This window comes from Leptodactylus fuscus, chromosome 3 (genome assembly GCF_031893055.1).
Source record: "Leptodactylus fuscus isolate aLepFus1 chromosome 3, aLepFus1.hap2, whole genome shotgun sequence".
Lineage (NCBI taxonomy): Eukaryota > Metazoa > Chordata > Amphibia > Anura > Leptodactylidae > Leptodactylus > Leptodactylus fuscus.
The window spans coordinates 201960100-201972921 of NC_134267.1; the positions used below are offsets into that span (position 1 = coordinate 201960100).

At 42.7% G+C, this 12822-nt stretch overlaps 1 protein-coding gene across 1 annotated transcript; it reads right to left on the reverse strand.

Annotated features, from left to right (window-relative positions):
- Nucleotides 1-8144: 8144 nt before the first annotated feature.
- Nucleotides 8145-10841, reverse strand: LOC142196926 (alpha-1,4-N-acetylglucosaminyltransferase-like). Its single transcript, XM_075266904.1, has 2 exons — nt 10551-10841; nt 8145-8705 (listed from the first exon to the last, which is right to left on the reverse strand). The coding sequence occupies exons 1-2, from the start codon at nt 10779-10781 to the stop codon at nt 8145-8147; spliced, it is 792 nt and encodes a 263-aa protein (XP_075123005.1). The 5' UTR covers nt 10782-10841.
- Between the last annotated feature and the right edge of the window lie 1981 nt (nt 10842-12822).

Below are 12822 nucleotides of genomic sequence, written 5' to 3' on the forward strand. Positions count from 1 at the left end.
TAATGGGTCAGACGCCCTCTTGTTCATTTGATTATACCTTGATGGTCCCCTTATATTATTTTATGTTTTTATTTAGTATGTTTTATTGTATCATCCTACAGCTCTCATTTTTTGCACTTCAGAAAGGGCCAGTGTAAGGCGTGAAAACGCGTCGTGCTATATGCTGTATTTTTAACTACCCAATAAACCCTATGTGATTGGACCCTGGTTTACCATCTTCCTAAACATACCAGTGTGCGCGGTTCTCCCTCAACGGACCTTTGGTTCCCTTTTCCTCTTCAGAAGGACGTTCCTGACAGTCTAACTAGGAATGCCCCTCCTGACTGTACTGTGTGTAGCGCTATCCAGTGCTAGGGGTATTTCCCTGGAGCACATAAGAAGAAAGCCGACAGTGCGCTGAATTCAGTGCACTGTCGGCTTTCTAGTGGTATATAAAACGGCATGTACCCAAGGACATGAAAGGTCCTCTTTAAGGAGTTTTCCACCTCATTTTTGTTGATAATCTATCCTCAGAATAGATCAGCAATAAGAGATCAATGATCAGCTGTAGGAGGGGCTATGGCACCTGTCAATATCATACGCTGTTGGTTTATAGTGACCGTGTGATGTAATGACAAAGAAATAATACCGAGCAACCACAGAAAATACACTCAAATTAATCGTGTACAAAAAACAAGGGAGATTTACAGCAGCAGTGATTTCATCCAAAAACCCCTTGGGGAACGACAGATGCAGAAGAATGACCGATGGATGTGAAGAAAACTGCGCTACTCTCTTGGGATAAACAACACACGCACTTTATTCCGCATTCTTAAAAACACGACGCTACACACAGCGTTTTGGGGATTCTCCTTTTTCAAGTGTAACAGAAACACACAATATACCCTAATAAAAACAAACAAGTAACACAATAAATAATGAATATAAAAAATGTGAGATGGTAAGTCTTAAATTAGTAACAATAAAAATAAAGGTATTCTTTCACAGGAGCCATTGAAGACCTTAGTGTTATCTAACAAAGTCCAAAATTATTGTTATTCCCAACCACTGGTAATGGCGGCCATAGAAAAAGACCAATACAGATGTATAGCCCATAGAGCATTCAGTAGATGTCAACAAATAGTATAATATATGGAAAGGTGCAGGATAACAAAGTTCTTTCTAGTGTATAACCTAATAAAAAATGATAAAGTAAGTTTCCATACCGAACAAGGAATCAGGAGGAGAAATCAGGAGCAGAAGCTTCCCTGCAGGAGTAAAATGTGATGCACAGCGTGGAATGGATAGACCACGTGTGTAACGCGGGCTTTTCACTACTGGGCGCGCTGGCAGAGAGGGTCACGTGTCCAAGATTTATTTCAATGCTCCCTGCCAGCCGCTCAAATCAATCAGGCAGTGACCTACTGTAGATCATCTCTGTAAACTACAGAGACATCTAGCGTCCTTTCACTAGAATAAATTAGATATTAACGGATGCTTGTGTCTAGGGAGAGCGGTCGGACCCGCTCGTGTATTTACCTTAGTGCGCATGCGTGTTGCATGGCACTAGGTTACGGAAATAGCCGACCGGCTCTACGAGCGGCAGCTCGTGTGTCGGACTTCTCGCGCATGCGCATACCTGTTCGGCTACTAAGACTGGCCGGATCAGCGCACCAACACTGCCTGCCTGTCAGATTCTGAGGCAGCGTGTTTAGAAGGATGCTAATTAGTTCAGGCAGCCCGCTGGCGGATTTCTTAATGGCTCTATCTTAATGTCAATATTTGGGCAAGCTATATTTAGATTTTGGAAGCAACAGTCCCTGATACTGCTTTACAAACATGTATGTTATTGTAAGGATTTTTTATATACAAACGTCCTAAATAGAGTCTTAGGGTTCTAGTGCACCCTCGGCTCTGCTACATCTGATGGGCTGACCGGCACATGTAGTGTGTAGTTGAGCAGAACTGGCTCAACACTGCTGAGTCTCTGCATACCCATAGGAATGCATTGGCCAGCCTTCGGCCAATCAGCGCTGGCTCTGCCGGAGGAGGCGGAGTCTAAGGTCGGACCTGAATGGAGATTGGTGTGGAGCGATCTTAGACTCCGCCTCCTCCAGCAGAGCCAGCGCTGATTGGTCGAATTCCGTACTCTGGCCAATCAGCGCTGGCCAATGCATTCTATTAGCATGATGAAGTAGAGCTGAATATGTGTGCTTAGCTCAACTACGCCGGTGGAGTAGTTGAGCTAAGCACACACATTCAGCTCTGCTTCATCAGGCTAATAGAATGCATTGGCCAATCAGCGCTGGCCAATGCATTCTATTAGCGTGAGCTGAGTGTGCACAGGGGTTCCAGTGCACCCTCGGCTCTGATGTAGCAGAGCCGAGTGTGCATAAGGGTTCTAGTGCACCCTCGGCTCTGCTACATCTGATGTAGCAGAGCCGAGTGTGCATAAGGATTCTAGTGCACCCTCGGCTCTGCTACATCTGATGGGCTGACCGGCACATGGTGTAGTTGAGCAGAACTGGCTCAACACTGCTGAGTCTCTGCATACCCATAGGAATGCATTGGCCAGCCTTCGGCCAATCAGCGCTGGCTCTGCCGGAGGAGGCGGAGTCTAAGGTTGGACCTGAATGGAGACTGGTGTGGAGCGATCTTAGACTCCGCCTCCTCCAGCAGAGCCAGCGCTGATTGGTCGAATTCCGTACTCTGGCCAATCAGCGCTGTCCAATGCATTCCTATGGGAAAAAGTTTATCTCACAAAAATCACAATTACACACCCAATAGAGCCCCAAAAAGTTATTTTTAATAACATTCCTACCTAAATAAAGGTTATCCCTAGCTATCCCTGCCTATACAGCTATCCCTGTCTCTTAGTCACAAAGTTCACATTCTCATATGACCCGGATTTGAAATCCACTATTCGTCTAAAATGGAGGTCACATGACTTTTTCCGATTTTTTTCAATGCCCCCGTTGTCGTAGTTCCTGTCCCACCTCCCCTGCGCTGTTATTGGTGCAAAAAAAGCGCCAGGGAAGGTGGGAGAGGAATCAAATTTTTTGAGAGTTTGCCACGTGATGTTCGATTCGAATCGAACACATCAAACAGCCTGATATCCGATCGAACATGTGTTCGATAGAACACTGTTCGCTCATCTCTAGTCCTAAACAGTTTAAACAACCTTTTGTAAAGAATATATGGGAATTTGATAACAAGAAGATCCTGTTACCGACTAATATCATTCACATACTAAACAGTTCAAACCACTATTTGTAAAGAATATATGGGAATTTGACACTAAAAAGGTTTTGTTATAAACTAAAAACATAGTTATTAATACATAGTAATTCCAGCCTTGTCACATAGACATGTATAGGACGAGGCTGTAGTTACATCACATGGCCGCTATGAGATAAATGACACTATATAAACTGAGAAGGAGTCACAGCTCTTACACGGGTACCACAGTTAATTCAAACTGCTGATCCTGGGGGTCCGCCGGTCCGGGGTATTGGAAACCCACTAATCTTTTTTAATTTTTTAATAAGGAAATGCCTGGGGTAATATTAGTAAGGGGCATAATTTAAAGGGGGAAACTATTAAAGTTGCTTTTGGGAGTATTATTTATTATGCAGGGTTATATTATATATTTTATAATTGGGGGTAGCAGTAGGATGGGTGTGTAGGTGAGGACAATGTGGTCAGGTGCCTGGAAGAGGGAGGAGCCAAAGATGTCTGTGCTGAAAACTTTACATAGACTGGAAAAAGTAATCATGGCCATCCAGATGGAAGAGAATTGGAATGGAAATGTGAATGATTAGATGAGACGTCAATGATAAGTCACTAAATGTTACTGCACTGCACTGTATTCACACAAATAGTCTGCAGACCCTGTGTAGAGCCAATATATACCACTATGCGCATAAGAGTAGAAGCTCTTTGGAGGATCTGAGGTTACGTGTGGGCAGGTAATGGGAGATAAGGTCAGAGATATAAGGGGGGGGGCAGGTTGTGGATGGCTTTGTATGTTAACGTTAGTAACTTGAACTCAATTCACTGGGCAACAGGTAGCCAGTGAGGAGATTGGAAGAGGGGAGCAGTCAATGAAGAATGGGGGAAGAGGTGTATTAAGCAAGTAGCACAATTTAAGATGGACTGGAGGGGGGCAAGAGTATTCGCCGGGAGGCCATGGAGAAGGGTGTTACAGTAATCTAAGTGGGAGATTATGAAGGCATGGACTAGCATCTTTGCAGTTTCAGGAGTGAGGAAGGAGCAGATTCGATGGGTGTTCTTGAGTTGGAGGTGGCAAGAGGCGTTGAGGGTTTGGATGTGTGATTTGAAGGATAGGTCAGAGTCCGGGGTTATATCAAGGTAACGGACCCGTTAGACTGGGGTAAGCGTGGTTCCATTAACTTTGATAGATGAACTAGAATGGAGTAAAGCACTCACAGTCGTAGGTTTCCTGAATAAATCAGAGCACACAGCTCTCATCAACATAGAAATGGACATTAATGAAATCCACATTCTTCTGCCTTGTGCCCAAGCAGTAGTATATCCCCACAAATATGACATTATTAAGGCTTCATAATAAAATAACTACTATTTTTGGAATTACATGTATTTATGTTGTATATAATATTATATTATTCACTTTATACATAAATGTGACATAAGCTTCAATATGATCTACACCAATAATAATATAAAATAAAGATAAAATGTAGAAAACAAGTACATTTAGACATAGCTATGAGAGACTATGAAGAAACATTGAAAATCCTATTTTGTATTTTAGGATCCCCTGACAAAAACACACAGTACTGGGGCGTGGCCTGGACCTTGCGCATGATGATAGCAGTTTGAGGCCCCATTCCCATGGAGTAACGCGTTGCTCATTCTGACACGTAAACATGTGTCAGAGTGATGCGCTTCAAAACACATCTCATTGACTTCAATGGGTGCCGGCTTACGCGTGCTACTCATTGAAATCAATGGGTTAAAAAGCCTCCCATTGATTTCAATGTGTAGCGCACGTAAGCCGGCACCCATTGTAGTCAATGGGATCTGTTTTGAAGTGCCTCACTCTGACATGTGTTTATGTGTCAGAATGAGCGTCGCGTTACTCCATGGGAGCGGGGCCTATGCCGGTTCTGCTGCCGGTCTTTGTACAGTGATTCACCACGACTTCCAGCTGTAATTGCAGCAAAAGGTGGCGCTACAAAGTATTAACATAAGGGGGCCGAATAATACTGCATGCTCAATTTTTCAAATTCTTATTTTTTAAAAAAGTTTAAAATATCCAATAAATTTCATTTCACTTCACAATTGTGTCCCACTTGTTGTTGATTCTTCCACAAAAATTTAAAATCTTAAATCTTTATGTTTGAAGCCTGAAATGTGACAAAAGGTTGAAAAGTTCAAGGGGGCCGAATACTTTCGCAAGGCACTGCAGCTATTGTTTATCTCATTGATAACTGCCCTTATACTATTCTAAATGTGAACTGCCCTAACTCATCTCGGGTATACTTTCTCAACTCAGAAACGATGAAAGTCTGGAAAATTGCTCAGGGTCAGCTCATAGTGTATGGAGATTTTAATATTGTGCACGATGTGCCTGTTGATTCCACTTATTGTGGCAAACATACTCCTCAACAACTGCGACTTTGGCTCAGGAACTGACCTGAGCACTCACCTACTGGTAGAGTTTGAGAAGCACTTGAAATTGATGAAAGCAACCTATTATCGCTCGTTCAATAAGGTGAGAAAATGAATGTCCCAGCGAGTTATGGCAGCTAGGCAGTTTTATCTGCTATAAAACATCCAATCCCTCCTAAAACATCCAATCCCTCCTGCCCATCCCTGTCTGAATTTATTTCCATGATATTGCTGAACTATCAATTTGAATAAATCTTTACATGCAACGGTGGTAATCTAGATACATTTAGGAAGAAATGGAAGATCTTGTTGATATTCTTCCCCCCACCAGTGATTCACTGATCACACATATCTGCAAAGATTTTACTTATCGAGAGTGTTTGTTCTGTGCTGAACTCTTTCTAGCGCCCCTGGACTATATTGTAATACCGTACTTACTCATTAATTTCTATTTCTTGGTTTCCAATTCCATAGATACTTGGCATCTGGCATGGGAGGGCCTGCTATACTCTTGGCTGGTGGACCGTCTCATCTCATCTCACTTTATTTCTGTGTCTCTTTGATAAGATTATGAAAAATCCTCTTCCTTCCTTTCGTTTATAGGTCTACTGTTCTTCTTGTTGTTATTGTTGCTGTAGTTGTTCGTATTTGTTTTTCGGCTCACGGCCATAATTTACATACATATTTTTTCTCCCCAGGTCATTACGCTCATGGAGTCTCTACATAGGGATATATGGTCACATGTTAAATTGTATACCTACCATGTGCCATGCATATGTTTTATTTTAATTAAGCATATGTATCTATTTTTCTCGATGTGTCTATTGTTGTACCATGTAAACCTTTCATATTTTCTGCACTGACCCCTTGTCTTGTATTTTGAAAACTTTCAATAAAAACCATTATAATAAAAACACACTGTACTCTTTGAAGTACAAGGCATATTTGCATCTTACAGTATCAAAAAAGATATATCTAATAAAAGACATAGTAATACATAGTACGTACAAGGCTAAAAACATTGAAAAAATTCATATCCATCAAGTTCAACCTATAATCCTACCATGTTGATCTAGAGTAGGGCAAAAAGCCCTCTGAAGCCCATATATGCCACTATGTCTGACTTGTGGAGCTCCAGCGGAGGTGATATTGCTCATATAGTAGGTTATGAATAGAGATGAGCGAGTAGTATTCAATCGAGTAGGTATTCGATCGAATACTAAGGTATTCGAAATACTCGTACTCGATTGAATACTACTCGCTATTCGAATGGAAAAATTTGATGCAGAACCAGCGTTGACTGGCCGAATGCTATACAGTCGGCCAATCAACGCTGGTTCTTCTCCTACCTTTAGAAGTCTTCTCCATGCAGCTTCCCCGCGGTGTCTTCCGGCTCTGAATTCACTCTGCCAGGCATCGGGCCTGGGCAGAGCCGACTGCGCATGCCCGCGCTACAAGAAAATGGCTGTTTTCTTGTAGTGCGGGCATGCACAGTCGGCTCTGCCCAGGCCCGACGTCTGGCAGAGTGAATTCAAAGCCGGAAGATGCCGCGGGGACGCTGCACGGAGAAGACTTCTCGGAGAATCCAGCCCGACCCTCACTCGTGAACTTGGTAAGTTCTATTTGATCAAATGTTGCCTACCCCTGAAACGAGCATTTTTCCCCCGTAGACTATAATAGGATTCGATATTCGATTCGAGTAATCAAATATTGAGGGGCTACTCGAAATGAATATCGAATATCGAACATTTTACTGTTCGCTCATCTCTAGTTATGAAGTTACATGGCCCTTTGAAAACAGGCCAGAGTAAAGCCATAGTTTTATTAAGTTATGAGGAAAGGTAAGACAGAACTAAAATCTAGTCTCTTTGGCCAGTTTGTAGATTCTTCTCACCAAGACTATCCAGTGGTGTTTCTGCTGGTTAGATTTACTTACTTTGTGGCTGCCTACTCTAGGTCATAGAGGAGTATACAGAACAGAGGGAGTCACCTCTAAGATGTATTCATGAGACTACTAAGTTGTATCATTTGTTTGAACCATAGCAAATACTGACGTTCATGTATGTATCAGGTTATACAATTATAGCTCTGTGATACATTACAATGGCATTTACTAACTGTACTAACTGTGTGACCAACAACATTGTGTTGAATTGGTTTCTAAGACTATTTGGAATCCTAATGAAATTGGAGATGAGTTATATGTTTACATATCTGTAGATTTCACATGCAATGGCCTACTAAAATAGTGACTGTTTCCTAATCCATTTTACTTCCATTTTCCACAATGACTTACCCTAGGTTCACACTAGCATTCAGCTTTCTGTTCGACTCCACTTGGGGACCCAAAAAAACAGAACGCTAATCTGCCTAAAAAAGCAATTACCTGTTGAAACACATGGACCCCATAGACTGTAATGCAGAAAAAAATCATAGAGAAAAGTCCTGCTTGTGGATGGAAACACCGAAGGAAATTCAACCCCAGCCTAAGTCTCTCTTTGTCCTGCTCTCTAATTCCCTTTTTGCTTTTTTACTTCTGCTTCAAAAACAGATGGACAATAGTTTTTATATAGATGTTCAACAAGAGTGTTCCTTCCTGGTACCATGGTCTGCTGAGCAGTGTTCATAATGTTCCGGAGGTGCAGACCATAAGAAGTTTTAAAACTTGGAAAATCATCCCATTCCTTGAAATATCTTTCCCTGTCCTGATAAGGGATTGGATAAAAACGGTCAGGATAAAAGAAGGATAAACTTCCACACTTTACGTCGTGATGAAGATCAATTTTAGTGTGTACACATGTTTTATTCAACGCACGAGTTACAACTCCTGGTCCTTGGTTTTCATCGAAGTTTTCCATAAACATCCAAGCTAATGCATGCTGGGGAGAAAGTCCAAACACGCTGCTACTAAAGGCAGTTTTAGTCTGAGCAGCCACAAAGTGGTCTATTAAGATAGGCTGAATGGTGATGATGTCGGTATCCATGTAAATCCCTCCATATGTCCACAAAAGTGAAAATCTAATGGCATCTGATAAAACATGAATCCAATAGGGCTCCTGTGCTGGATTAGCCTAGAAAGATAAAATCATCAGATCAAAGACAGATAAAGCAATTTCTATTGAATGTTTTATTTTGACCTCAGCATTTCCTGATATATCCGTTTTTAGTAAATAACCAAATTTTCCCTTAAACAATAAACCTGGAAGATCCGTCCTTATAACTCTGCATTGTGTTATTCAGTTACTATTCCTCCTGTAATGTAAGAAGAAATCGACATCTACTGTATGTGGCACCATTTCTTGTTTCAATGCGGAGTGTCACGGCATAGTCTCATATCAGACAGTATCAGAAAATACTCCATAGAGAAGTGGAATAGCAACATCTTAATTTATTCATACATTTCAATGAAGAATAACAAACCGGGACTGAACAACTCAGAGTTGTAAGAAAAGATATCATGTGTTATATCATGTGGAATGCACAGGTTTAATACACTGGATATGTGAGGCCCAGTTCACATCTGTGTTCGGGCTATTCCGTTCGGCTATCTGCATGAAATATGCTGAGAAAAAGTCCTGGAAGCAGCACTTTTCTCTCCTTATTTTTCGAGCGGAAACTGAGCGGAAACCACATGGACCCCATTATAGGTAACTACTGTTTTATGCAGATAGATTTCCATTCGGGGGGGTCCCCAAGAGGTCTCCCCGGGCAGAAATCCGAATGCAGATGTGAACCGGGCCTGAGGAGAACTCACAAATTCTTTTTATACATCAATATGGAAAACATCCTATATTAGTATAAAGCACTTCTCTATCTATATTAGGAAACCTGCTGGCAAGGATGGACCTGTGCTATGTGCAAACCAATATCATAACTTTTTAGTGTTAGAAACACTTGACACATATAATATAAGACAGTTGATTATATGTATATAGCGGTAAGTTCAGTGTTACAATTTTGTCCATCTTTACCCCTTGACTTCAGTGGTGATCAATCAGTGGCCTCAGGGTTTGCTGGGTCATATGATCATATAAATGATCCCACCATCCATCAATCAGCAACATGGTTGACTTTTATATAATGGGTATGGCCAACTTCACCTTTTCCTACATCAGATCTCTGGGCAGTACCATGGTTCCCAGAAAGAAAATCCAGAGGTGAACCTACCTTTTTTGTCGCCCAAGGCGGACGACAGAAAGCCGACCCCCCCCCCCCCAGGAGGAGGGGGCGGAACGAAGGGGGCAGAGCGAAGGGGGCGTGGTGGAGCGGCGTTAGCAGGCAGGGAGAGGACCTGCTCTCTGCCTGAGCGTGAGGGGAGGCCGCTGGAGCAGCGCTGCATCCACAGGGCCTCCCCAATCCACCGCTTGGTGACGGTGACGCTAAGCCAGTCCAGGACAGCTTGTCCTGGACTGGCTTAGGTAAGCAAAAATGCCGCCCTCCCCGGGGCCCTGGCATAGCGTCGCCTGAAGCGGTCGCTTCAGGTCGCCTCATGGGAGGTACGGTGCTGAGAAAATCACTAAATACATCTCTATATAAACACTATGCCAACCATGAATCTTCAGAGATTTGAGCTCTAAAGCCTACAAATTGTGAGTCCTCTCTAAATTATAATACAAGCTGGAACACGTAACTGCTTCGACCCATGCTTGGGCAATCCTGCCATTTGTCTTAGTACGTGGAAATGAGCTCATCCTCTTGACGGGGGTATCAACCTGGGAATTGTGGGATAGTCTACATTTCCTTGAAGGAAAATGTGATGTTGGAAGTAGAGGTGAGGTCAACAAGCCACCCTTCGCCAAATCTGTTAGTGACTCAGTGGGTCTATTTCACTAGTTGTCCACCCTTACACTTTAGATGCTAATATACAAGGTTTACTACTTGTTATATATTTGTTGTAAGAAGATGGCTGTACATACCTTTTGATACCATGATAGAAGAGGGGTGTCAGTAAACAGATCTTCAAACCTTAGGGGCAGGAAATGTACATTATTGAAAGACGAGAGAGAGGGGAAATTTTTCCTGATGTTTTTCTCGTCTTCCTCTGTAATAATATCACTTAACCCATTCATGAAGAATATCACTGGTCTGTCCGGATACGCTCGAGCTGCTGATTCAATTGCACATAGGATTAAAGATGTTGGTTCCATTCTATTAGTGGTCTCCACAAATAAAATCCCATTTCCTTTACTGAGGATGACTTTAGGATTTACAGCATCATTTGGAACATGTGATCTTACATGGCTTATTGATGTGTATTTATGCATCTGTTTAATGGTCACAGTTATTAAGAAGAAAAACACCGCAAATAGCAAAGCTAAAGATGAAGTCTTCAATTTTCCCATCATGTCTTGACAAACCTATAGAAAGAAAATAAAACATATGAAATTTTTTATGAAGAATATGGAATAGTCAGAATAACTAGACATATTTTATTTAAGTCAAGGAAAGTGACAATCGCAGTGAGATCTGGAAGAGCAGTCACTTTTGTAGGGACATCTTTTCTTGTTATGGTGAATGGGGAAGCAACAAGCCGACCTCCATGGAATATTTAGATACAGGGCTACAAGTTGGTATATTGGCGACCTCCTAGGCTTCCCACAGATAAACAGATATTCCATTTCGTCCTACAGCCTCAAGATATGGGGTATTTTTGCCCCTGTGTGCTGGTAGGACAGGTAGAATTTTTAATCAACGTAATTGAATATGCATGACTATAAGACGGCATAGAGAATCCCCCCCCCCCCGCGTGTTTTTTTCTGTTCTGTGTGTGTTGGACAGGTGTTGGTTACTCTGTGTCCTCCTATTTGATTCTAGTCTGCTTCTTTGTCTACTTACCTTTTCACCTTTTTGGTCCCCTTCTTGGGGCTCTGCAGCGCTTTTAGCCGTTCCACCTACTCCTTTCATTCTCCTTCCCCTCCGAGCGGTGTAGCGAGTTTCCTTTCTACGGGTCCTTGTGCCGCTCCACTGATAGCCTTGTTCTTGGATGCATTTTGTTTCCAGAACCCTTTTTCAGGTTCCGGGTTTCCAGGGGGAAAGTTATTGCTGGGCGCATTTCCTGTGCAGCCTAGCAAGCAGGCTTCCGGCGCGGCATTGCAGACAGCCTCTGGCTTGTGTCGGGGAGCAACTCTTTTAAGAAAAAGCACTCCTCTGTGGAGTTCTTGAGGAGGCGCTTTCATGATGGTTGTTTTGTGGCTCTTTTTGGCCTGGTTAGCAGCGTTGGCCCAGAGGGTGCGATATTTCTGCCCCTTCTGTTTGTTTTTTTTCCTTTTTAAGAAAGCTAATTCCATCAACCTGGGCCTTTCTGGTTCCCAGTTTGTATCTGTGGAGCTACCTTTAATTCTTCATTAATAGTGCAGAATGCTGTCTCTCTCCACATCTCCAATGTCATGGGTACAGTTACCAGGATGCTATTACTGTTTGTTCAACTCCTCTGAACTACGGTCACCTGTTTGCTGCTGCTACTGGTGGCCTTTTGAACCTTTGCTGCTATTTGTGCAGCCATTCATGGTCATACCCAGCTTTTGGTACGTGTATGTTTAATTGGCCTACACTGTTTCGGTGGGGATGCTTATGCCTCCTGTTGGTTTCTTTTAGAACTTGGACCTTTGGACCTGGTCTGGTGTCTGCAGGAGGTGTTTCTCTGCTGTCTAAGGTAGAGAGTTGGAGGGCTTATTAGCCTGTTTTTTCTCCTCTAAAGTATTGTGTCTTTATATGTCATCCTCCACCCTCCCTCCTGAGGACCACAGGAGAGGAAAGGGAGCGTCTAAATGGAAATATCTGGCATGTGCAGATTGTGAGACGCTGCTTCCTGATGGTAGGCCGAGGGTAGCCTGGTCATAATTTTTATTATTATTTATGTTCTCAGGCTATGATCGGTCTTGTTACCATGCTTGCCGAGGGCCTGCTGGTGAGGAGCCTTCCGCCTGTGACATGATAGTCTGAGTTAAAGAATTTATGGTGAGTCCGGATTCAGGGCAGGAGGTCAGAGTCTGCTCTCCTTGCCCCAGGTAAGCGTCCCCATCTTTCGTCCAGGATGATTCACTGAAGGACATCCGAGACTCTATTTCCCAGCTCTCCAAAATGTAAAGGCTATATACACGTTCCCTATCTTTGCCCTCTATCGAGAGATTGCAGGTGGTAGAAGAGAACTCATCTTCTGAGGATGAAGATATTTCCAGCAGACCTATC

Coding starts and splice junctions, on each gene's coding strand:
- LOC142196926 (XM_075266904.1), bottom strand. CDS start 10,781: ATGGAACCAACATCTTTAATCCTATGTGCAATTGAATCAGCAGCTCGA. Junction 8,706..10,550: donor TTCTATCATGGTATCAAAAG/GTATGTACAGCC, acceptor TTATCTTTCTAG/GCTAATCCAGCACAGGAGCC.